The 24,700-nt window shown below is 51.1% G+C and overlaps 2 protein-coding genes and 1 pseudogene across 4 annotated transcripts in view; 1 reads left to right on the top strand and 2 right to left on the bottom strand.

Moving 5' to 3' along the window:
- LTBP3 (latent transforming growth factor beta binding protein 3) overlaps nt 1-9,489 on the bottom strand; it is a 36,183-nt gene extending 26,694 nt beyond the window's left edge. For both annotated transcript variants that reach the window (XM_088137463.1, XM_088137462.1), the window contains exons 1-2: nt 9,076-9,489; nt 541-831 (exon numbers count right to left, since the gene is read on the bottom strand). In XM_088137463.1, the coding sequence (XP_087993589.1) occupies nt 541-831; nt 9,076-9,352 (568 nt within the window). In that variant the 5' untranslated portion in view covers nt 9,353-9,489. The remainder of the gene's footprint in view (nt 1-540; nt 832-9,075) is intronic.
- A 7,119-nt stretch (nt 9,490-16,608) lies between these two features.
- LOC112541941 (insulinoma-associated protein 1a-like) lies at nt 16,609-19,656 on the top strand (annotated as a pseudogene).
- A 3,238-nt stretch (nt 19,657-22,894) lies between these two features.
- SIPA1 (signal-induced proliferation-associated 1) overlaps nt 22,895-24,700 on the bottom strand; it is a 37,944-nt gene continuing 36,138 nt past the window's right edge. For both annotated transcript variants that reach the window (XM_088137458.1, XM_088137459.1), the window contains one exon: nt 22,895-24,150. In XM_088137458.1, the coding sequence (XP_087993584.1) occupies nt 23,998-24,150 (153 nt within the window). In that variant the 3' untranslated portion in view covers nt 22,895-23,997. The remainder of the gene's footprint in view (nt 24,151-24,700) is intronic.

Here is a 24,700-nt window from a genome sequence, read left to right as displayed (position 1 = left end):
AATAACTAGGATCTGTGGCTTGAGCCCAACAAAAGGGGAATATTGTGGTTTACACTTGCCTGGAAATTAGGCCAGATAATTTGGAAGTTGAGTGTTATGGGAATGGAAAGTGCACATGCTCAGACCCACAAAATATGATCTGAGGTTCACAACAGGGTTTGTTCTTGTCTGTTTATTTACCATTTTGTCCTCCCTGGGACATCGGCAGAGCTCAGACCTGGAACCCACCACCAAGGCTTCTGAGCATGTACGGAATTCTTGATCCATGTCTTTTTGTTCACTAACTAGCAGATGAATGACAAACTGGAACTTTGAGGGAGTGTCTCTTACGCGGCCCAGTGAGTTGGAATCCACTTTAAACCCTGGAGCTGGGGACTGAAAGCCCTCTGCACATGCTCAAAGATTCTCCATTGGGCACATCAAGAGTTTCAAATTCAGCACCGCAGAGGGGTTTTATCGCTCCGCCCTAATCCCCCGCAACCCCCAGGCTGTCACCAAGCCCGGCCCAAACTCAGCCACCCCCCACCTGTCCCCGGTTACCTTCAGAGGAATGATGCCCCAGGGGTACCATAAAGGTGGAATGGCTCACGGTGCCTTTCGAACCCGGCCCAGAGGGGCTGTCGCTGTGATGATCCGAGATGACCTGGACAGCATAAATGGCGTGTTTGCTGGAGCCCGTCTCCATCGGCCCCCCATCGCTGGGGGCCCGCGCCTGCTGTCCCTGGCGGTTCACGGGCACCTGGCAGAAACGGCCGGTGAATTCCGGGGGGCACAGACAATGGTTGCCAGATGTGCACTGACCACCGTTCATGCAGGGCAGAGGACAAACCACTGCAGGGGGGGGACAGAAAGAAAGAGAGAACTGTGTTAATTTTGCATGCGCCAGTCTCCCCTAGCCCCCAAACCTTCTCATCCTTCTACTAAGCGCAAGGGGGAGTTGATAGTAAGAAATTAATAGTAAGAAGCGCCCCCCCACGAGCCACATCTGTTCTATCAATCCTTTAGTGCAGCCACTAATCTAAGGTGTCTGCAAAAGGCCCTCTGCATCAGTCTAGCGTCCACCGCAATGGATGTGTGACACGGGCAACTCTGCGCACAGCTGGTGTGAGACGCTTGATCCCTGAAGGCAGAGAAAGGGTTGGGGAAGGGAACCCGGCCGGGGGGCAACATGATTCCTTTGTGCACAGAAGGCTCTGCGTATCCCCAAAAACAGGATTTAGAAGGAAGTGCAGAGAAAGATCTTCCCTCGGAGAGATGATGTGGCCCTGTTTGCCAAACTGGCAAGACGGGATTAAATTAACACAGTTGGTGGCAACAAAGGATGCTCGGAGTGACAAAACAATGGCTAAGATTTCCGCACGACCCCTTGCAAAAATACTTGGGGGTTGCTCAATCTGTGGGCCCCAATCTACTTTTCTGCCGTTGAGAGAGCCAATTATATTGGTTTTAGGGGAAAAACACAGTAACATGGTTGTGCACCCCCTCCCCAAAGGCTTAAATGCATTTTGGAAACAGAGAATGAAAATCACATCTTGACCCCAATTTTTCATTCACTTTTCGTCATCATTTGGGTTACTATTAGCCTCAGCATCCCCCCAAATCCCTTTTGGGTTGCCTCCTGGCCATCAAATGTAGCTCCGGATACGAGTCAGCTTCTTACATCCCTACATAATCGTCAGCCTTTTATTCGAGCCATGAGGACTAGGAACTTAGCTCCATTTGGAGGAAGGACCACAGCTTAGTAGCCAGCAGCAGTTCTGCAATCCCTGTACTTGCATTAATTAAACTTAGGCATTCCTTTCCAGTCCATTCATCTAAGGAGCTCAATGAGGGCGGCCTCCATTTTATTTCCCCAACAACAACCCTGTAAGGTACAGGAAAACTGACTAGCACCCACTGAGTTTCCATGGCAAAGGGTAGATTTGAACCTGGGCTCCTTGACTTCAGCCCAACCTTGTCACTGCTATAGCTAAACAGCTCATACAGGTAGTTTTCGTTTAGTGACTGCCTCGTTTAGTGACCATTCACAGTCATGACGGTGATGAAAAAGTAACTTTGCAACCAGCCCTTGCATTTACAACCTTCGCAGGTCTGTAAAGCAGAGGAAAGTGGAAGTCAGATTATAAGCACTTAGCAATCACTTTGCTTAATGACCGAATTGCCAGGCCCAAATGTGGTCGCTAAACGAGGAATACCTGTATTTTGTTTGTCCCCTGACCCCACCTCCTCGCCTTGGCTCTGCCCACTTCTGAAATGGGGTCCTGGTCTCCCCGCTCCTCAGCTCCCAAAATAATTCTGCACCCCTGTCCTAAACTTTGCACTGTGCCAACACGATTGCAAAGGGGGGGTGTTACGTTTAAATCACGCATGACTCAGAAATTGGATGCGCCACCCCTGCCCCACCACCTCTCCAAAACAGAGGTGCGACTGCAGGTGTCAACTTGCGCCTTCTGGAAAAGATTTGCTATCTGCCAGTCCGGAAGCCAAGCGTGGGCCGCCTGAAATTTTCCACTGGTTTTCCTGAAATAGCCGTCACAACAGACGCTCTGTAAGGCAGGAGAACAAGCCAGAGCCTCAGGCTACGCTGGACGGCTTTCGTGCCTGCGGGTCAGCGCTGACCCCGGGCGACAGCCTGACACATCCCCGCAGCTCTCTTGGCCCGCCCGTCGGAAGCGGCTTGCCCTGGGCGCCTTCCTAGCGCGGGAGCAAATGATGGCCTACCATCACCCAGCTGGTCTGTGGTCCCAGGCAGGACTAGAACTCGCAACCTCCCGGTTTCTAACCCTGGGCTGCAAACTGCTCGCCAAACCGACTCTCTGCTTCGACGACAGCAGCCAAATGCCATTTTACAGTTTGCACATGCGCCATCATTTTTCTTCAAACACCTCCTGGATATTTTCTGTTTGGAAACGTTTCAAATGCAGCTGTCTATTTAATCACAATTTTATTACAATGTACAGTACTGTGTCCTTACTGTCCATTGATTCCGACTTCTGTCTTATTTTCATTAAGAGTTGTTATTAAGTTTTTAGTAATATAAAAAAATGTCACTGTTATGGGACTCTAACGTTTAGTTTTGAAACTTCTTATGTATTATTCTTCCTTATACACCATATCACTGCGTTTTCCATGGATTTTAGCATTATAATACTCTACGGTATACTATACTGTACTTTATACTTTATACTTCTATACTTTAGAGCGATAATTTTACTATCCTATTATTCTAAATTAGTTTCCAAACTTGGCAGCTTTAAGATATGTGGACTTCAACTCCCAGAATCCCCCAGCCAGCCATGCTTTAAGATGTGTGGACTTCAACTCCCAGAATTCCCCAGCCAGCCATGCTTTAAGATGTGTGGACTTCAACTCCCAGAATCCCCCAGCCAGCCATGCTTTAAGATGTATGGACTTCAACTCCCAGAATTCCCCAGCCAGCCATGCTTTAAGATGTGTGGACTTCAACTCCCAGAATCCCCCAGCCAGCCATGCTTTAAGATGTGTGGACTTCAACTCCCAGAATCCCCCAGCCAGCCATGCTTTAAGATGTGTGGACTTCAACTCCCAGAATTCCCCAGCCAGCCATGCTTTAAGATGTGTGGACTTCAACTCCCAGAATCCTCCAGCCAGCCATGCTTTAAGATGTGTGGACTTCAACTCCCAGAATCCCCCAGCCAGCCATGCTTTAAGATGTGTGGACTTCAACTCCCAGAATTCCCCAGCCAGCCATGCTTTAAGATGTGTGGACTTCAACTCCCAGAATCCCCCAGCCAGCCATGCTTTAAGATGTGTGGACTTCAACTCCCAGAATCCCCCAGCCAGCCATGCTTTAAGATGTGTGGACTTCAACTCCCAGAATCCCCCAGCCAGCCATGCTTTAAGATGTGTGGACTTCAACTCCCAGAATTCCCCAGCCAGCCATGCTTTAAGATGTGTGGACTTCAACTCCCAGAATCCCCCAGCCAGCCATGCTTTAAGATGTGTGGACTTCAACTCCCAGAATTCCCCAGCCAGCCATGCTTTAAGATGTGTGGACTTCAACTCCCAGAATTCCCCAGCCAGCCATGCTTTAAGATGTGTGGACTTCAACTCCCAGAATCCCCCAGCCAGCCATGCTTTAAGATGTGTGGACTTCAACTCCCAGAATTCCCCAGCCAGCCATGCTTTAAGATGTGTGGACTTCAACTCCCAGAATCCCCCAGCCAGCCATGCTTTAAGATGTGTGGACTTCAACTCCCAGAATCCCCCAGCCAGCCATGCTTTAAGATGTGTGGACTTCAACTCCCAGAATTCCCCAGCCAGCCATGCTTTAAGATGTGTGGACTTCAACTCCCAGAATCCCCCAGCCAGCCATGCTTTAAGATGTGTGGACTTCAACTCCCAGAATTCCCCAGCCAGCCATGCTTTAAGATGTGTGGACTTCAACTCCCAGAATTCCCCAGCCAGCCATGCTTTAAGATGTGTGGACTTCAACTCCCAGAATTCCCCAGCCAGCCATGCTGGCTGGGGAATTCTGGGAGCTGAAGTCCACACATCTTAAAGCTGCCAAGGTTGAGAAACACTGTTCTACATAACCATTTCACTGCCTTGTTCAAATTGCATAATGCCTTACTATATTAATTTTTATGCCCAAAATTCTTAAACCCACCATTTTACTTGTATTATGATTTTATAGCTTGTTGTATTCTAGTCGATTTCTGTGCTATGTCAGCTGCATTGATATTCAGCGAGTTCAATGCGACTCTGTTTTTCCAAAGATTTGTTTTGCTGGTCAACGACCGAAATAAAACGATTGACTGACTGACTCTCTCAAACAGTGTTTCTCAACCTTGGCAATTTTCAGATGGGTGGACTTCAACTCCCAGAATTCCCCAGCCAGCAAAGGATGGAAAAAATGCAAAAAATCCATTTTTCCCAGTCTAAACAGAACCTAGAGAGTTACTTCAGCCTTTGGGGGTTCCCTGCAAAATTCTGGTTTATTGGATTGTTACCTTCAAAGGGAAAAAACAGGTTTGATGAAGTGGGAAGAATATGAGGAGGTGGCTTCATTGGTTTTTCCAAACTTTCAGAAGTTTAGAAACTGCTGGCATAAATGCAATTGCTCGAAGTTGCTTCTCATTTATGGGGACCGTAATCGAATAAACAGCAGTGAAAGTTGCACTGGGGAGGCCTATTTTGGAAATGAGGTCTCTGCAGACATAAATAAAAAATCCAACCCTGTACTGCAGTGTTTCTCAACCTTGGCAACTTTAAAATATGTGGACTTCAACTCCCAGAATTCCCCAGCCAGCTATGCTGGCTGGGGAATTCTGGGAGTTGAAGTCTACCCGACTTATAGTTGTCAAGGTTGAGAAACACTGCTCTTCTGAGTCTTTATTAGCTGTTTTAAGGAGCAAAATGTTGCCGCTTCATTGTGAGATCATGGACCGTGGTCCAAAGGGATGGGAGTTGTAGTCCATCATATCAGGAAAGATGGCTGTAACTCTTTTTCTCCAGCCCTTCCTGAAAACAGTGAACACAGAATGTGGATTTGGGTCAATTCTTTCAGGTCAGCGCTTGGCCACAAAATCACACGGGGCCAAGATGACAGTTCGAGTCTTGCTTGAGCCCTTTCAGAAATGGAAACTGCCCTCCAGCCCTTGGAGCATTGGAGGCAAAGGCACTCTGTCCATGCCCGAGAGAAACAGCTTAACCATTACACTTAGTGGTTAAGATGAAGGCTGAGTTAGGTTTAAGATCAGGACCAAGATCGAGATGAAATTAATCGCAATTTAGTTTTAAAGTCCACACACCTTAAAGTGGGCGAGGTTGAGAAATGCCGCTCTAGCCTTTGCACGGAGGTAACGACAAATATCGATACCGTTGTGCCCGTGGTTGTCATCATCATCCATGCTTGGCTAAACAGACAAACTCTCATGTTCCTGACCGGCTGGATTCAAGCCACGCACTTCACTGGGTCAAGTATGGCCACATTCACCCCATTTCTCAACCTCAGCAACTTTAAGACCTGTGGACTTCAACTCCCAGAATCCCCCAGCCAGCATGTTAAAGTTGCTGAGGTTGAGAAACCCGGCAATTCAGCATGTGGAGCTCAGATAGTTATTCCTCAACCTCCAAGTCGCCTCCAGTGCCTCCAAAGAGTCAAAACGTCCCAAAATTCAAACCTCGGGGCCGTTTGCATGAAGAACCAGCCAACCCAACCTGGGACCCATTTCCAGGGAAATTAAATTGCAGCAAAATCGAAATTCCAGAGGAGTTGGCCCCTTGCAAGTAATTTAGTATTGCATAACCTTTTGTGAATCACAGTTTGTCAAATATAAGGAATTGTACTGATCGATTCCTTCCTTGTAAGGGGGGCCTATCTTTAAACGTATCCTAAATTCTAATGGCCCATTTTTAATTTGGGGGAGAACAACTCTGCATTTACATCTTGATGTCCATTCTTTTAGCATCTCCTGCAATAAACCTGCGAAATCAACAAGTGATTTCTTTACTCAGCAGTGTGTACTTTGACAAAAGGATAAGTCCTTAGAAATAACAATTTATAAATGAACGAAGGGGAAGAACTGTCCCTAGAATCTGATTTTTTAATCAGGAAGTTTGCTATGCTATATCTGGTCTTTTATATCAAACAATGAGATCTGGAATCTTAACTTTACTTTTAGGATAAGAAGGTAGCGTACCAGCCTTCATGCCAAATCAACATGTTTAATCTTCTGATCTTTATTGCTTTGTACATTTGATATTTTTTTCTTTTTTATGTCTCCTTATAGCAGACAGTGCTCAGATCAGAAGAAGACGTGCAAAACCTCATTTGACAAACAGCAGCAGTTCCAAAATGAGCTTCAGAAGACCGGTAAGTCTCACTGCAGGAAAATGACTTAGAATACAGAAAAACCCTAGCAAAAATATTGGCAATTATTTCCACAACACTTTTAACCTAACTGTTCAATTAACCAGTTTTCTAAGTTTCACACCAGGTCGATTCATCAACTAACCAAACCGACGGGCTGGCAGTTTCTTCAGCTGTGACTGGCTTCAGACAATGCATAAAACCAAAACCTCAACAAATTATTTTCCAACTTTGTGCAACGTGAGATTCCATGATTTCCATGTCAACCATGAACTTGCTCAGTAAACTCTGGTTAAATCAAACCATGATTTAATGCAAAGGGTGATTCCAGACATTGCCTTATCAGAGTTCTGGACAAACTAAGACAGGATTGTTTGCCGGACCTCAGGCAGAAAAATGACTTCCCCGATAGGCGTTATTTTGACTGGAGATGCAAGGAAGAATCGGAAATTTTTATTCGCTTAATCCATATTCCAGGTTTGCACGATGCACGGCACCATAAACTAACTGAACAAGCTGGATTCACGCAGCAGATTAAGTCTCCGAGAAACTCACCCCTGTTTAACCCTAACCAAGCTGAGTGATTGCTAGGTCTTCCACTGACCCGGCTGAGCACGTGAGAACAGCCTGATGTGCAAAGAATGGTGTGCAAATGAATAAAAAACACTTGCTGAACGCGGCACGGCTTCGAAAGAGGACTCTGGCAGAGTCGAGTTTGAAAACAGAGCTTGGGTGGCACGTTTCAGCTCTGTGCCTCTAACTCGGGCTGGCTCCCGAGCCAACTGGCTGGGCGGGCGGGTGTCGGTGTGCGCGAGCGCCGGTCTCGGCATCGATGTGCGAGCTTGCGTGGCCAGCGGTTCTGAGCGCCTCGGAGGCAGCGAGGGGCCCCAGAGATGGGGCTGGGATGTGAGGTAAAGTTTTCCACCAGCGAAAGAGAGAGAGCGGAGAGAATAGACAGGGAAGGGCAAAGAGAGGGGGGAAGAGAACATGGAATAAGGGTGCGCCTGCGCATTTATCGGAAAACAATGTGCAAAGTGTCCAGGAGTGCGCTCCGTGCTGCCCCCAAATAAAAACAAAGACAACTCTTAACAAAACTCCGAGCTGATTCACAACCCCGTGCAAAAATGGGCTTGCTTTGGGAAAGGCAGGGCGACCCACAGATTAAGCACCCAGCGCAAGTTAAGGCTGGGTTCCCACACTGCACCGATCCCCAGTTTGTTCAGCCGCAAAGAGTAAGCCAAGAGTAAACCCCCAAAGTTAAGGAAGCTGAAACCCTGGCATGGGTCAGAGCACAGGACGGGCAAGCCCGTGCGTGGAGTTCTGTGGGGAAGGGAGCTGCATTCCCACAACCCGTTGAACCCAGTTCCTGAAATGCCCCGCTCTTTACGCTGGCACAAAGCGCACGAGCCATAAACTAGCCCAGCGGGCAAGCTGGTACAGCGACTTATGGGCAGAGGAATCTCTGGGGCCAGCGGTCAGGCATGCCAGGGAAGGAGATTCTTGCCCTGGGCAGGGGGTTGGAGAGATGATCTTCAAGATCTCCCCCCCGCCCCCCGACGCTGAAGGATGCTGAGCCGAAAGCAAAGCAAACCGAGAACTAACCAAGGTTAAAACTGCACCAGTTCAGCCGGCCACGCCAACCCAACCCCCCAGCTCCCCACTGTTTCCCCAGGAAATGACCCCACAGGTGGGCAGGGAGCAGGGCTCCTTCTGCAGGCGACGTAAACAACCCCGGACTGATTCTCCTCTTCTGCTTCCTGGCCCTTTCCCTCACCCCCCTCCCCGAGTGCCCGGGAGAGCAGCCTTCCCCAACCGGGCGCCCTCCAGAAGGGGGCCATGACCCCCCCCTTGGAATCCGGGGATGTCCGCGGTCCAGGCCAAAACGCGGGGCTGGGGGCGGGGGGCGGGGGCGTGAGTGATGGGAACTGTGGCCAAGAGACCAGGGGGGAAGGCAGATAGGAGTTGGAGTTTTATCCCTCCGGAAGAAGCCGGTGGGGAGGCACCCCAGGGGGTCAGGAGGGGCGATGGGCAGCGCAGCCCACACCACCTAAGGGACTTGCCAGGGTGGAAAGCGCTGGGCGGCGGAACGCGCCCGATCGACGGGGGGCGCTGCAGGGAGCCAGGCTGGGGCCGATGGGCGTTGTGGTGCGGAGTCCGCAGAGGGGGGAGTCCCCCCGCCGCAAAGCGCCGCAGGCAGAGCCCCCGCGGACGCGGCCACTCACCGACGCGGAAGCCGGAGCCGGTGAGCGTGTCCATGGAGTGCCCGTTCTCGCCGATGAGCGTCATGTTGCTGCCCGGCTTGCAGCTGTCCCGGCACCGGCCCTTCTGGCACGTCCGCTCGCAGATGAGCGGCGCGAAGACCACCTTGAAGCGCTCCCGCGCCAGCGCCGCCCGCTCCGAGGGGCCCGACGCGGCGGCGGCGGCCGCGGCGGCGGCGGCCGCGCCCGGCCAGCCCAGCGCCAGCAGCGCCAGCAGCACCGCCGCGCCCGCCGGGGGCATCCTGGCACCCGCGCCGCCGGCCGGAGCGGAGCGAGCGGAGCGGAGGGAGGAGGCGGCGGCGGCGGCGGCGGCGGCGTCTGCGCCCGCTCGCCCGCTGCTCGCTGCTGGCCGGCCCGCCCGCCCGCGCGCCCGCGCAGCCGATCTCCGGCGGGGGCAGGAATCTGGGAGCGCCGCCAGCAGACGCCGCGCCGCGCCGCGCCGCGCCGCCGCAGGAGAGGCCGGGCGGCAGGGGGCGCGCGGCGGGCCGGGCCGGGCCGGGCCGGGCGGAGCGGAGCGGAGCGGGCGCCCTCGGCTGCCCCGGGGCGGCCGAAGGAGGGCGCCCCGGCACCGCCGCGCTGCCGAGGCGCGGGGGTCGGCAACTGGCGGCCCTCGCGCGGCGCCCGGCCCGTGCCCCATCTGCAAAGCCCTTTCTCTGCTTTGGGGCAGGGGTCGGGCCCGGCGGACCCAGGACGTAAGGGCTTCTCCCCAGAGTCTGGGCTCTCGGCAGAGAAAGGGCTCCCAACCCTCCGGGGCCGCCAGGCTAATCAGAGCAGCGGTGGAGGAGCCCTGAGGCCGACCTACAACTCCCATCATCCGTGACCATCTGCCTGGGTTGTTGGGTGTGATGGGAGCTGAACTCCAAACTTATCCCCTACTTTTCCAAGTTACCTGAAGTTTCAGATCGCTCCCTGGAGGCCAGTTTGGAACAAAACTCTCCAGATTCCTTCTTTGTGTCTCTTTCAGGAGTGTGGTTAATTTTAAGAAATACACGGCCTTTGCTCCACTATAGGTCGGCTGGCACCACCTAGTCTGGTATGGGAAACTAAGCAGGGTCGATTGTGGTCGAGATGTGGAAAGGAGACCACCAGGCGATCCCTCGTGCTGTAAATTAAATTAGGAAACAAAGACACGTCACAGAAGATGGGAGTGGCAAACCATTTCCATATTGTTGACAGGAAATTTATAGCATGGACGCTTCCCTAAAGTCAGCAGGATTTGAAGACTTGATTTTATGTATTCCGTTAGCTTGTTCTTAGACCATCCTTTCGGGACAGCCATCAAGTATGATTTGGAGATGTGCTTTTTTAATGAGCCTGGCACAGATATGAAGCGTTGGGAAAATGGGTCCTTTGGATGCTATGGGACTGCAAGGCTGGCAGGCACAAATGAGGGGCATGCATTGGGACGACTCCCAGAGTCCCCCACCAGCGGGATGAATGACCGAGACTGCTGAGAACCACAGCCTGTACACACCTGGAAGGTGCCAGGCTGACAAAAAGCGAGCTATGGGGCAGACCCCTCCTTTCGATCAGCATTTCCCAAGCTGACTTGCTTCCAGATGTGTGACTTCAACTCCCAGAACTCTCAGCAATAGCCATGCAGCCCAGGGAATGCTGGGAGTAGAAGTCCGTGCCTCTGGAAGTGGCCCAGGTTGGCAAACGTTGCCTTAGGGCTTCTGCAAAACTGGTCCTTCTTGCAAAAGGTCGTCTCAAGCTTTTAACCCAGTTTCAGAATATCGGCAGAGAAAACATTGCGTTCCAGTCCCTTCTCCTGCTGGTAAGCCCTGTGCCCGTTTTAGACTGCAGATTCTCTGGGGCAGAGACTTTGTACCCCGTAAAGGGTTGTGCATCTCAGCGGCACTCAGCAAACATCTAACCCAGTGCTTCTCAACCTGAGCAACTTTAAGGTGGGTGGACTTCAGCTCCCAGAATTCCCCAGCCCGCATGACCCTGGTCTAAACCATCATCCTAATCCACTTGCATTTGCGTGCGTGACCTGAGCCCAGGGGAACTTAAGCCATGGCTTTCTGAATCGAATGCCACCCTCCATTACCCTGAACTAAACACGGTCCTCTTCAAGAGGAACCGTCTGGCTCAGATCCGGGTAACCTGATACGGAAACGCCAGCAGCGCACGCAAAGACCAGGCTGTTTCTCTTTCTGACTAAACAAGCCGCGCTGGAGACCTTCAAGTCTGCAGACAGCTCAGAAGCAGAAGAGAAAGTCGATGGGGATAAATTAAGTTGATGGGGATAAACTGTCTGTTGTGAAGACAGAAATCAAAATTCCTCCAAGGACTTTCGGCTGACAGCGCTGAGGTTCTGCAATTTCTACGCGGCAGCCTCCTCCCCATTTGGGGCCTTCGAGAGACATCACCCTGGCTGCAAAAGCACCGAATCACAGGGTTATTGTCGGGACCTTGGAGGTCTTCTAGCCCACCCCCTGCCCATCCTCAGACCGCTGCAGGCAAAGGGTCGCCAACCTTTGCTTGAGGGCCTCCAGCGATGGAGCCTCCATGACTCCAGGAGGGAGGCTGTTCCCCAGCTCTCCTGGCCAGGAAACTCCTTCTGACTTCGAATCTGGATCTCCCTCCAAGCTCCCCGCCAGGGTTTCTGGTCCTACTGCTGCAAGGTCTGGAAGATCAATCCACCGCGTGCCCGTCGCACGCCCCCTTAGCCTTCTCGGCTTCAGCCTAAACATCCCCAGTTCCTTTAACCGCTCTTGAGAGAATTCAGCCTCCGAGCTTCTAATTGTTTTCGTTCTTTTACGCACTCTTTCCAGTTCCTCCGCATCCTGTTCTGAACGGAGAACACGGTTCTCCAGGTGCAGCAGAAACACCACTTCTGTGATACTGCCAGAGATGGCTCTTTTGCCAACCTCAGCACGCATACCCTGGTATTTATCCAGCCCTATCCATGTCATTCTTCTTGGCAATAATGCAAGAGTGTTTTGCTATTGCTGTCTTTTTAGACTTTTCAGCCTAGTTACACCTCTGGGGTCTCCTGGTGGTGCCCCATCCAAGTCGTCAAGATGGCCAACTCTAGTTAGCTTTCTATGGATCGTCTAAGGCCACCTAGTGGCTGCTGTCTGCTGGGACGGATGACGTGAGAGAAACTGGGCACACAAGCTGTGTCCACTCAGCGTATTAAATTCAAAACCTGGGTCAGTTAAGCACAATCGCACGTGTTCGTGTGACATTCCAGTTCCAAACAAACTGTATTCTGGTTTAATACCTTTTGTAGTTCTTACAGGGGAGAATGCTGAAATCTCTGAAATGGGGTTTTGCGATGGGAAGTACACACACATATTGATTCCCATCTAGTCAGTTTCACAACAGTCATATATAACTCCTTGATTTTCACTAGCCGAGTTCACGCAACACGCTAGTCTGGATGAAAATGCAAGCTGGGTGACGTGGTGATGGGAACCTGGTTTGTGTCTCAGCACGCTGCTTAAACCCGGCTAATATTACTAAAACAGATGATTGTTTCTTTGGGAACGGCAAATTCTCTGAACCTAAGCTCTAAATTTTGTGGTCTCGGGGTTAGGGTTTAGCATGCTGTGTGAACCCGCCAGCAAAAGACAGCTTAAATGCAGAGTTAGCACGCGGGCTGGGCGGTTAAGGATCTGCAATTAGACAAAATGATACATAAACAAAAAGGAGCCGATCCTGCCGTGGCTATTTTTATCGGTGATTTTCGGAAGAAAAAATAAACACACAGCTAAAGTAAGGGTTCCTTCTTAGCAGGATTAAAACCCTAAGCTTTTGTTTAGAAAGTTGCAATGTTTGTCTTCTTCTCCTTGCACCATTTTTCCCCCAAAACTCATTGCGTAACAGCTTGATTTTTATGCCTGCATGCATTCAAAGGCAGCTCTTTAAAAAATGAGTGGGCAAATTGATTTTCACCATGCCCGAGCTCCTAAATCGTTTGGACCTATCTAGGACCAGAAGGGGAGAGGAGGGGGCACGCACAGCCCTTCTGGTGCCAAGATTGTGGTTGTCCACACTTTCGGTTCCTTCCTCCTCTTTGTGATCCGAAGGAACTGCATTTCGCCAAAACCTCCCTTAACTGCTCCTTGAAGTTCCTGCAATCATGGCAACCCACCTTGCTTTTCCTGGCCTTTTTTGGATTTTCCAGCCAGCCTCAAACTCTTCTCTGACCCCCTTTGCACGGTGCATCCAAAATACCTACGCTCCGTTATTTGTGCTTCAAGGGAGGAGCTGCACTGCACTTTAACCAGGATGCTCCATTCTCAACTTAGCTTCTCCAGCCCCACAGTTCAGAGACACTGGTTTTCCTTTGTTCAGCTTTTGGTGGGCCAGCTCTCACAGCCATATGCTACAAATGGGGAAACCACAACTCCCAGGATACTAATTAGACTGGATGACGGTGAGAGATCCTGATGGCGCTGCTGTGTGTGCGTGTGTGCCTGTGCGCACGCGTAATTCGGCTCTTTCTTAGAGGGCCAAATGCTCCCCAGCTCTGAAACTCCTAAGAATTAGGTTCAGCCTGCAAAAAAACTCCCCCCACCCCCCAAATGATATTTCTGTAGGGGAAGCAATAGAGTGCTTTAGATACCTTCCTTACAACTCTGCTTACAAACTTCCCTTTTACTGGATTTTGATATTATTGAAGATCTGTATAGGGTCTGTTTTTTTAAAGGGAAACAGCACTAGTTCCTAATCTCGTATTTATCTCCAAGAATGGCTCCGCGCTACGCACAAACCTTAAACAAAAAATAAAATCGGGCAGGCGGCTAAGTTTGGTTTGGAAAGGACCTGGTTAGAGCGTCCATTCCAGAGAACGCAGAACAAAACCACTTTTGTTTCTGGAAGATTTATTTCCAGGAGCGGCCTGGAACACCCCCGGCATGGCTGGACGGGACGGTGGGGAAGAGAAAGGAAATTTCCAGTGCTGCCTTGAAATCTACACTTCGAATTGCAGATTTTGAACATCCTTGGTGCTCACCTGGCCAGGAAAAAGATGCTAAGTGGATAAGTAAAAAGGTCTATTTGGTACTACTTTGATTTCTGATAAATGCAGGTTCCTGCCTGGAGACACGGCTATAGCCATCCTGGGCCATTTTGTGAGAGCCCACACAAGCACCTCTCCAAATTTCAAATGCACTGCGGGATTCAACAAATGTGTGGCTTTCTGTCCCTTCCGGTCCAAAGGCCCACCGTTGCTCTTTCATTCCCTCTCCCCCATCCCAGCTGACCACCTTTCTGCGCTATGAAAAGAATGAAGTAAACGTGGGGAAAATGCAGCGTCGAGTTGGAAAAAACCATGAAAACTATGGAGGCTGGGCAATTCCACAACAAATAGCTTATTGCACACATCTCCAGGCCGGCGGAGAAAACAAAACGAAGCCTAGCAATCTCAAATGACAGGGTTGCAGAGGAATAAGCCATTGGTGCAACAGAGGAGTAAACAAAATCTTGGATTTACTCTTTTGACCAGTGTTTCTCAACCTTGGCGACTTTCAGATGTGTGGATTTCAAGGTTGAGAAACACTGCTTTTGACAGCGGTTCGGTGTAAACAGAGTGCAAAATATTGTCCAGGGGTTCAGGAAGATCTCAGAATGATGGGTGAACTGGATGAATACCTGATCAAGTTTCTTGCTGTCACCAAGGTGAATCCTGGTTTAGAGATTTGGAAGAAGAGAAACAAGGACAACTACTGATGCTTTTATAGCATGTTGACTGCCCTGCGTGGTAAGCTGCTCAGAGTCGTAACTTAGGGCGGCCTATACAATTAATCAATAAACGTCCTAAATCAATCAATCTTGGGAGGACAGAACCAGATTGGCAACACTTGGATTAATACGGCTGAAAAGAATACCAGCAACATCACCCAGATCATCGGAGTTGGAGAACTCCCCGTGGGAAGAAATGTGATGCTATTGTAGGGTTTTGTCGCAGAAAAAAAAGGGAGGTGTATAGAATTATGTCCAGTTTGGAAAAAGAGCAAAGCTCGCTTTGTTCAAGATGGCCCTCTCATCTAGAATGAGACACTTCATCTACGCCTAGTGTAGGTATAGACCACTCAACAATGGATCAGGCCCTCCACAGCTATTGTTCAGGACGGTTTTGCACAGCCTCTGCCATTGGAGGAATCCAAATGTTAAATAAAACGATGAAGATTCATCTTTAAGCTCCGTTCCAGGTCACTCTGAGAACACAACCATCATCAGCTTTGGTCATCAGCTTCTCTGAGGGCATCTTGCAGGGATACATAAGCAGACGGAGGTTTGATTTGTGGACATCTCATCACTGGGTGATGCTCTAGAGCGGTGCTCCTGAACCTTGGCCACTTGAAGACGTGTGGACTTCAACTCCCAGAATTCCCTAGTTAGGATTCTGGGAGTTGAAGTCCACACATCTTCAAGTGGCCAAGGTTCAGGAGCACCGCTCTAGACAAACGGTTGAGCCGATTCAGGATTCTGGAACACTAATTTCTGCATTCTGGTGGTTTTCTGCAGTTGATTTCCTCCCATCGTTGCAGACCAAGGTCTCAGGGTCTGGGCTGAAGGGGTTAACTGCAGCTAGGCCTGAGTGTGTATTTGTGTGTGTGTGTGAAGGAGAGCCACGGGGAGGAGTCTAGCTGTCTGGCAACTGCAAGGAAGCCTTGCAGCTTTATGGAGATGGGGGTCAGGAGGGCAGAGAAGGCGCGTGTCTCTGCTTTTCAGACACACTCCCTTGCCTCCCCGGGCGGGGCGGGGGGCAGAGGAGGAGCATTCTGCGAAATTTTAATGCGCCAGGAGGCCTCCCCTGCCCCCACCCCCAGGGAGCAGGGGGCAAAAAGTGCAGGGGCTGGAGAAGGGGAAGGCTTGTTCCCCCTTTGCAAAGAGGCAAGACCAACTGCGCTTCGCCCGTACAATGAGCCCAGATGAAAAACTCAGCAAAGACAATGGGGGACAGGGAAGGTGGCCCGGGCGGGCGGGCCTCTGGTGGCCTTCCTCCCCAAGCTGCTGTGGAAGAACATCTCCAGGGTGGAAGCAGAGGCTGGAGGGAAGGAAGTGCTCCAGAAGCTGTGTGGAAAAATTAGAGTATTTTATAGAAATGAGTCACTGTGATTGGCTTTCCTTCCCTGCAAGATAAGATCCCTTCCTGCCTTCCTTCCTTCCTGCCTTCCTTCCTTCCTTCCGCAGTACAGGGCTGATCTAACACAGCCTCTTCCAGCATGGGGAAAGGAGGGTCTCTGTTAGGGTGAAGTGTCCGGGTTGAGCCCATGGCTTTTCTTCTTCCTTCTGTCTGGATCTGGGACGTTTGAAATATGAGGCTGGTGAGAGATGGCTGAAATTAGACACAGGCTGTAATTCAGGATTAAGGGGAAGGAGGAAAAGGCAGGCTTGCTGGCCTCTAATAAACCTGCCATTTAATCTGGGGCTAAGACTCCATTTCGCACTGCTCGTGTCTCGCTCTTCCTTCATTTCTGAACGAAGGCTTCAGTTCTCTGGACATCCCCCCCTTCACTTGGAGCCTCTTATTCCCTGATGCCAGATGTGTGTGGCAAAGGTACGTCGTGAGCAGCCTCAGGCCCAGCGAGTGAGGATCTGGGTGTGCGCCAAGGGCCTTCCCTTCACCCATGACTTGCCAGCAAAGGCCACAATTCGTCCCAGCTGACTCCGACGGGGAACATGCCAAGTTCAACTCTTTTCCACACCCAGACATCTTGGATTTCTTGCATGCAAAGAAAGCAGATACGCTACGCCTAAGTTGCAAAAAAAGTGCACACGAGAGCTCTCAGTTCTGCTCTGCTTTCGAAGTAAACCTTGAAAGGTTTCAAGCAGACGCTATTATAGGATGGCCCTGCAAACGTCACTCAGGTGAGCAAAAGCTCTAATTTGTCTTGGTAACCACAGTCGTCTTCGCAGGTGCTGGCTGGCCCAGCAATGCATTAGCCACGATTTGCTGCATAAGCCACAATTGCCTTAGTTCACCCATTGCACAAAGCCACAAACCACAGCTTACAAAAGTTACGGTGGCTACGTTTGCACAACCCCTTCTGATGAAGCGTGATGTACGACGATGCGGCTTAGCAAGGGAGCTAAACTGGTGTTCACATGTCACACTAAGCTGTGGCTTATCTTAAATGTGGCCTGTGGAACAAGGGAAAACGGATTGGTTCATGTGTAAATAAAATTTTGTGATAAGACACATTATCTCAAGGCAATTCGGGTTGGATAGAAAATAGGCTGTTTAAAAAAATACTAGCCACATTCAACCACCCCCTGGTCCCCCCACCATGTATTTTAAGCATCTTCTCTAATGGCGACCAGCTCAATGCCAACACCTGGATGACCTGAAATGAGCTTTTCAACCTATGTAGGGTCAGGGCTGGTTAGTCCCTGGATGGGAGATGATCGTGTAGGGCTAGACTAGGAAACTGGGGAACAGAATCCTGAAAAAAAGGGCACCGAAAAACCACTTCCACATTGCAGCCGAGGAAACAGCACAGTGTCTCCCAGAATTGAGTGCAAACTGAAGATGTTTAACTTTACCTGCCCAATCAAGCTTTTAGCATCTCCAAAAGGCATCCTGTATTGCGAGCTCTCTACCAATCTCATAAAGGCAGTGCCTGGGTACAGATTCTGTCCCGCTTAATGGCGTTTTTATTGCCTGAAAAGTCAGTATGAGGCCAAGCAGCAGAAAGAGAACAGAGTCAAGTTCAACTACTTGTAAAACACACCTTCTTCACCATCCTCCCCGGCCGGAGAAGAATTAAAACCGGGAACTTCAGTGGTTGGCTTTGTGCCATCAGACAACCTAACAGTTGCCCTATGCTGGGCTGGCTCAACACCCAGGACCACAAACTAACTAAACGGGCTGTGTTTGCACAACCAAACCCGGAAAAAAATAAGACTCATTTGGCAAGCTGCACGTTGGCACCTGCTCATCTTGAACCGGCTGGATTAATGTACTCAGAAGGGTTTCACTTCTTGCGTCCTCCTGCAGAAGGGGCATCAAAGGGTTAACCCACCCAGCCCTGCCCCCCCTTCCTCCTCCTTGGGCCCATTGATGCTCCCAGCCTCCCTAGGGTATCAACTTGCAGCCCACCCCCCTTTTGTGATGGCGTGTGCCATCCCGTGCCCCCAATCTGCATAATGGCAGGGTCCACGCGCCAGGGTGAGCCTCCATCTGCTGCCCAGCCCCCCCCCCACCCTGGGGACTTCCAGCCACGCAGCGAGGTCGGCCCCCATTGGCTGCTCTGCACCAGCCATCTGGGGCCTCCAGCCCACACAAAAGGAGCCCAGACCTTTATATTTGGGGCAGCCGGCCCTGCCAACACAGGCCAGCTGCATCCAGGGGACGGGAGGGACGCACCAGCCTGGGGAGAACCAAGTCGGAGCAGCCCCCAAGTTCTCAGCCTTGGACAAAGCGCGGTGAAGGAGCTTGGAAGGAGCAGGGCACGAGGCACCGAAGGACCTTGGCAGCGAGCACAGGGGGCTCTGCCTCTGCTGGGCAGGTCACGCTCCGGGGCCAAACACCCCCCCTTGAGTAACCAAGCCTCAATCTCACTTGCAACAACTTTCCAAGAGCTTCGGCCTCCCTTTAAAATGCCACGTGGGTTCCTAGTGAAGAGGACACACCGAGAAGGCCCCGTCTCGTACCGGATTCGGGCTCCTCCGGACGAACGTTCCCCACCCGTGCTTCCAGGCGCTGCAGCCCATCGAAAACAGCCCAGGGTTGGGGGGCTGCCTGAAACCCAGGCCCCCAGCCTGGCACCCCTGTGCCTCATCAGTGCCATTCCGCTGGCCAGCTGCCACGACCGGGGCCTCAATTCCGGGTCCCCGGCGCCAGGAGAATCGGCTCCAGCGTGCACATCGCAGGCTCCTGGTTCGGGTTCGGCCTGCGCTGGGGCCAAGCCGATGAAGAGGGTCAGCGTGGCCCGAGAGGGCCTAGTTTTGCTGGGCGCCTTCGTCTGCCAGCTGTGCCAGGAATCCTACCCTGGCCCGCTGGCCTTGGCGCAACACTGTTGCTCCCGCATCGCTCGGGTCGAGTACCGCTGCCACGAGTGCAGCAAAGCGTTCAGCTGCCCCGCCAACCTGGCTTCTCACCGCCGCTGGCACAAGCCCCGAAACGGGGGGCACCTGGAGGGGACCAAGGAGAACGAGAGTCCCAAGCTGGCCCGCACCCCCAGCGCCCTGCTGCACCCTGAGCTCTCGGAGGGGAGTTACGGTTGCCCTCACTGCTCCAAACGGTTCCGACGGCGGGCTTACCTGTGCAAGCACCTGGCCCTGCACGCCGCCACCGGGACGGTGCTGTCCGAAAGCCAGTGTCTGCACGGCAACCCGGCCCCACTCTCTGCTTCCTGGCCTAAAAAGTCATTTTAACACCTGCTCTTCCAAGCGCAGCTGGCAGAGAGACTTCCCACTGGTGCTGAGACGATGTTGCACCTGCAATGGGGCAATCTACTTTTTCACCCCTCTTCCGAAACCTTTGCTGGGGAGGCGGCGAGAACCAGATGTCCTGGGCTGCCACCTGTCTTCCCGCAGCCCCAGATGTGCGGGACCGAAAGCAAACTTGTGGGCTGTGGCAAGGAAGCACCACACTTGTCATTCTGCCCTTGCGAGGGCAGAGACGCTCTTGTTTAAAGATGTGTGTTGAGCAGATCTTGATCCTTGCAAAGGGTTTTTTTGGGACAGTTGGTTATCTCCCATCTCAAAACTGTCAGGGGTCAGAGATGGGGGTTCTTCTCCGCACCCCCAAATTAGCTCCCTACAGATGCATCAGAGCGGCGATGCTCAGAAGAACAAACTTTCCGGCTGTGAAGCTTTCTCTTTGGGGAGGAGGCTGTAAAAAGGGGGGGCTTACAGGGGATTTTTTGTGAACAGATGGAACAGATAGTAAAAAGACTTTTAAAAATCTAAAACTTTCTTGTGTCTTTCTTATGAGTGTAAAAGGAGCTCGCAGAATTAGGATGGGTCTGATGTGTGAGAAAGGAGGTAGGTAAGTTGGGAATTTGAAGTGTCTTTATTTGAAATGTCCAACTTCTGAAGTTGCATCAGTTCCAGACTGGCCTGTCTGAAAAAAAGTGGGGAATCTCACAGCACCTTAAAAGTTACTCCATCTGTGGCAAACACTGGTGGCCACCAGAGCACAAGATCTCTAATGTGCTATTTTTTTAATGTGTAGGCAGGCATTTATTAAAAAAAAAATCTCCCTTGAATGAAACTTAACTCCTGATCATTCCATAAAGACTTTTGTGTTTTTGGGGCAACCATACCAAACTGCTCTGCCATTGTCTTCTTCTAGGGTCTTTTTTCAATGTCTTAATCATGCCTTCGGCCCTGGGATCTCCTGGTGGTTCCCCATCCAAGTGCACCCCAACCCTGGTCCTCATTAGCTTTTCCAAAACCCAGCAAGTTCAGTTGATGCTCAGGAGAAATAACTGTTAAAAAATTGGAATTCTCATTTTGTGAAATGATACAGCCTGTTCTCTTGTTGCAGGACTCTACCACCTTGCTTGTGTAATTGTGGGCTCAGGAGTTTAGCTGCACTTTCTTGTGATGATACAAGAATGAATTTTGGAAAGTAAGAAGAATTACATCAACAGAGAGGCTTCTGCCTCCTTCCATTGGAGAAAGTGTAGGAATTTGCTTGCTGTCTTTTAAGGCCCTGCTGGATATTTTCCCATCTTGAAGAAATCAGATGTATTTTCAGAAGGCTCAAAGTAAAAATAAAATAAAAAGGGAACTTCTCTGCCCAATTATTTGGCAATGTTTCCCAAACTAGGTGCCAGATTGCTGATGGGGAGGAGGGAGGAGGGAGGGAGGGGAAGTCCCTTTGCACATCTCAGAGTTGCTCTTGATTTCACGTGGAAAACTTTCAGGGCTTGGTATTACACTTTTTCCTCTAATCTGGCAAATTAAAATCCAAGCAAGCAGTGTTGGGGCAGAAGTGAGAAACACAGAAAAAAAGGGGGGCTTCAAACATCTAGGCCTGAGTAAGAGCACTAGCAGGGTTCCTCTTTTCCAACCGCCTCCACAAAATTATGCTGCTAAAACTTAGGGAACTGCTGAAATCCATGCTCGGTTCCTCTCTGGTGCAGCAAATGTACTTCTCAGTGCACCATTCAGGAATTCTGCATCTGTGTCTTTAATACTGTACCATGCTTGAGCTGGTGAATTTTAACCTTTTGAAAAAGGGCCGAGCAAATTTTATCCAGGCAGTTGGGGGCTGGCCGAAGTTTCTTTTCCATTGTTGTTCAGCCTCCAAAGACGGCAGGGGCTGTTCCCAGCAATATCTCCACGGAGGTTGGAGCTGAATCTTTCGGCCCTTTTCACTTTTAAGGGTCATGTTTTGTTTATTTTTAAAGCAAAATTGCTTTTAAGACTGAGGCCTAATGCACTTGGGGAGGGGCGTTAAAAAAAAAAACCTGGAAGACTTGCTCTGCCAAATTCTGACAGTGCAAACTTGGGGTTGTACAGCAACAGAAACAGCAGGCTGCCCCCCACCCCACCCCCTGTTCTGCTACAAAAGCAGAGCATTTCTTGGACGCCAGAATTGGCACACACTGCTTTCTTAAAGACATACATGCTCTGTCTCCCAAAGAGGAACCTTCTTTTCCAGATGCATTTTCTCTAGCAAGAGCCCTGCCGTGGTCAGTCAGACATGATTACAGCATGGACTGAATAAGGAGGGAGGGAAAGAAAGGAGGGAGGGAGGGAGAGAGAGAGAAAGAAAGAGAGAGAGAGAGAGAAAGGAAGGAAGGAAGGAAGGAGGGGGGGAGAGAGAGAGAGGGAGGGAGGGAGGGGGAAGCAAGCAAGCTCCAACAGATGGGCACATACCCTAAACCACAAAACTTAGTTCACTCCCACCTCTCCAATCTGTGCTGATTTCCTGGTCAGTAGGAATGCCTGTAAAATGATAGCAATTTCAATCAGTCCAGGGTTGGTTGGTTGATTTCTTCAGCAGAAAAGCAGCACAACGTTTTTTTTAACTATTGCCAAGTTGGAAAACAAAAGAGGTTTATGTCATGCCCAGATCTGGATGTTTCTCTGCTGGCAAAACAGAGGTTTTCAAGAAGGGCTATTCATCACGACTCAAAAATAACAGGATTTTGACACACGAAATCATTTTCCTAAATGGTGGAAGAGCGGTCGATCAATTAAAAAAACAAAAACAACGCAGCTTGCCACCTTTCGCACACCAACATTTTGCCAACCGCCACAACGCATGGAAACGTTCACAAAGCGAGCGCACAGAAGGCGCTGCCTCCAGGGACGAGGGACATGTTGGGTCTTCCCTTCAGCCAAAGGGGGGTGGACGTCTAACCATCGGCACCCTGAGCAGAAAGACGACGGATTCGGCACCGTGGGGGAAAGAAAGAGAGGGAGCGCGCACGAAAAGACGCGCAGCCGAGGTCCTGGCTCAGGAAGGCCGAAGGAGAGAGAAGGGAGTCGGCCCGAAGGCTCTCGGCCAAACCGAAGGGTTAGCCCGCTTAACGACACGGCCGAACCCCGCCGCTAAGCACATATCTTCCCCACAAGCCAAGGAAGTGGGCTGCCGCAGGGCGCCGGGAAGCAAAGCCCTGGGGAGGATGCAGAATCTGGGATATTGAGATGGGGAGGGGGGAGGAGGGGTAACAGCCCCCATGCAGAAGGAGAAGGGAAGGGTGGGATAGCCTGGCGGGTGGGGGGGGGCGATCTGATCGCCTTTCCAGATGGAAGCCCCCGAGAGTTAACTCTTAGGAGGGGCGGATTCATCCCGGCTCTTTCCCTCCCTGGCCCCTTCCCCAAACCCAGGGCGCCCACAAAGAAGACGAGAGTGCCCAACTGGAGCTGCAGATGAAAACTTTATTGCACAAAGAGGGAAAACTGGTCAATCTGTACATTCAGTTCAAATACAGCCCGAAGGGGAGGGGAGGAAGGAGAAGAGAATAAATAAGGAAAGGAGCACAGAAAGGAGTGAGAGAAAAGAGGAAGGGGAGGGAGGAAAGGGGGACGGACAGACTACAGAACACAGAGACACAGAAGAGCTCCAGAAAATGCCCCTCGTCCCAGGTGGGGCAGGATGCGAGGGAAGAGAAATGGAAACGTAATTCATGGATAGCACCGTTTTGGGGTGGGGAAGATGCTGGGAGGACAAAATAAATGGCAGGCTAGACGCTGTGACCCCACCCCGCTCTAGGAGCAGTCTATGGGTTACGAGTGCAGGGGGGAAGGAAGGACCGGCAGGGTGACGCAGAAGATTTGGGGGAGGGGGTAGTCCTATCACAGCTTTCAAAAAAATTCACAGTAAATTGGGCTGGAAGCACGCTGTGCCACCCAAGACAGTGCGGTAAGGGGAGGAAAGAGGAAGATAAAACACCAAGAGGCTTATCGGCTTGTCCAGCTTCTCCCAAGACCCTGATAAAACAATCAGCAGGAGATGCACCCACTTGCCCCTTCCTTGGAAGCCATTTGCAATTATTGCCTTTTTATTGATCCCCCCCCCATCTCTTCCGTGCGGAAGCCACGGCTGTGGCCCTTCCCCAGGGCTGGGCGGAGACGGGGGCTAAGAGCCCGTGGCCTGAACCCTGCAAATTGCAGGAACAGACCCGGGTGCGAGGCAAGTGTCCCAACGAAAGTCTGTATGGAGAAAGGGAGGAAGTCAGATCTGGACCACGAAGAGTCAAAAGAGATCATCGGCCAAGCGTGTCCTTTCCAGTCCAAATGCCCACCCCCACCTCATCTTCTGGAAGGAGACAGACCCCCCCTCGACAAATGGGGAGAGCTGAACTTCTAGACAGACGCAAGAATTTGGAAGTGGAGGGTTTCGGAAATACCATTAACCCCCCAGCTTCTCTGAAGTCTCGGGGGCGACCGTCCTCTGCCTAGTTAGGGAGAAAGTCAGGTGAGCCGTCCAGGGCTGGGGCAGCGGGAGGCCGTGGGGGACCCTCAAGGGCAGTGGGGAGGGGCTGGCCCTCCCCCTAACATCTGTGTGACCTGGCTGAGTTGGGCCGCGGCTGTCTCCGACGCCTCTTTCAGTCGCTTCGTGTTCTGCTGCAGGGTCTGCATTTCGGCTTGCAGAGCTGCTTTTTCAGCTTTCTCCTGGGGGGGGGGAGAAAAAAAAGCAACCTCAGAATGGGGATGGGGTGGGGAAGGGGCTCTGCCACCCCTCTGCCCACCTTGATCATCTTGGCTACGGTGTTGGTTCAAATCCTTCCTGCGTCCCCGTTGAATGGCGAGATGGCAACGTTGTCATAATGGGGAAAACCACAAACCCCAAAACTGGAGCTAATGTCACGTTTCATTAAATTTAAAGTGTATTCGCCACCCATTTGCTTTAGAGGAGTGTTTCTCAACCTTGGCGACTTTAAGATGGGTGGACTTCAACTCCCAGAATTCCCCAGCCTGGCCCCAGCTCAGTAGGATTAAGATTCCCTACTGAGAAATGAGGGCCAAGGTACAGAGTTTCCAAAAATCTGGAAACTAATCCCTTTCTCATTGCAATAAACCTGCACACAATCTGCGAGAAACCTCTTTTCTTGCAGCGAGTTACTCTGAGGGGCCCGACATTTAACTGAAAGAAGAGAAAATTAAGGGGGACCTTTGTACCTGAAAAGCAGTCAGAAGAAAAGTTGGAACAAATTAGTTTCTC

This window comes from Python bivittatus, unplaced genomic scaffold, assembly GCF_059951505.1.
Source record: "Python bivittatus isolate LINGU-HERP-01145 unplaced genomic scaffold, Pbiv_v1 ctg000180_np1212, whole genome shotgun sequence".
Classification (NCBI taxonomy): domain Eukaryota; kingdom Metazoa; phylum Chordata; class Lepidosauria; order Squamata; family Pythonidae; genus Python; species Python bivittatus.
The sequence above is the reverse complement of the archived record's forward strand: the minus strand, read 5'-3'. Positions and strand labels throughout refer to the sequence as shown.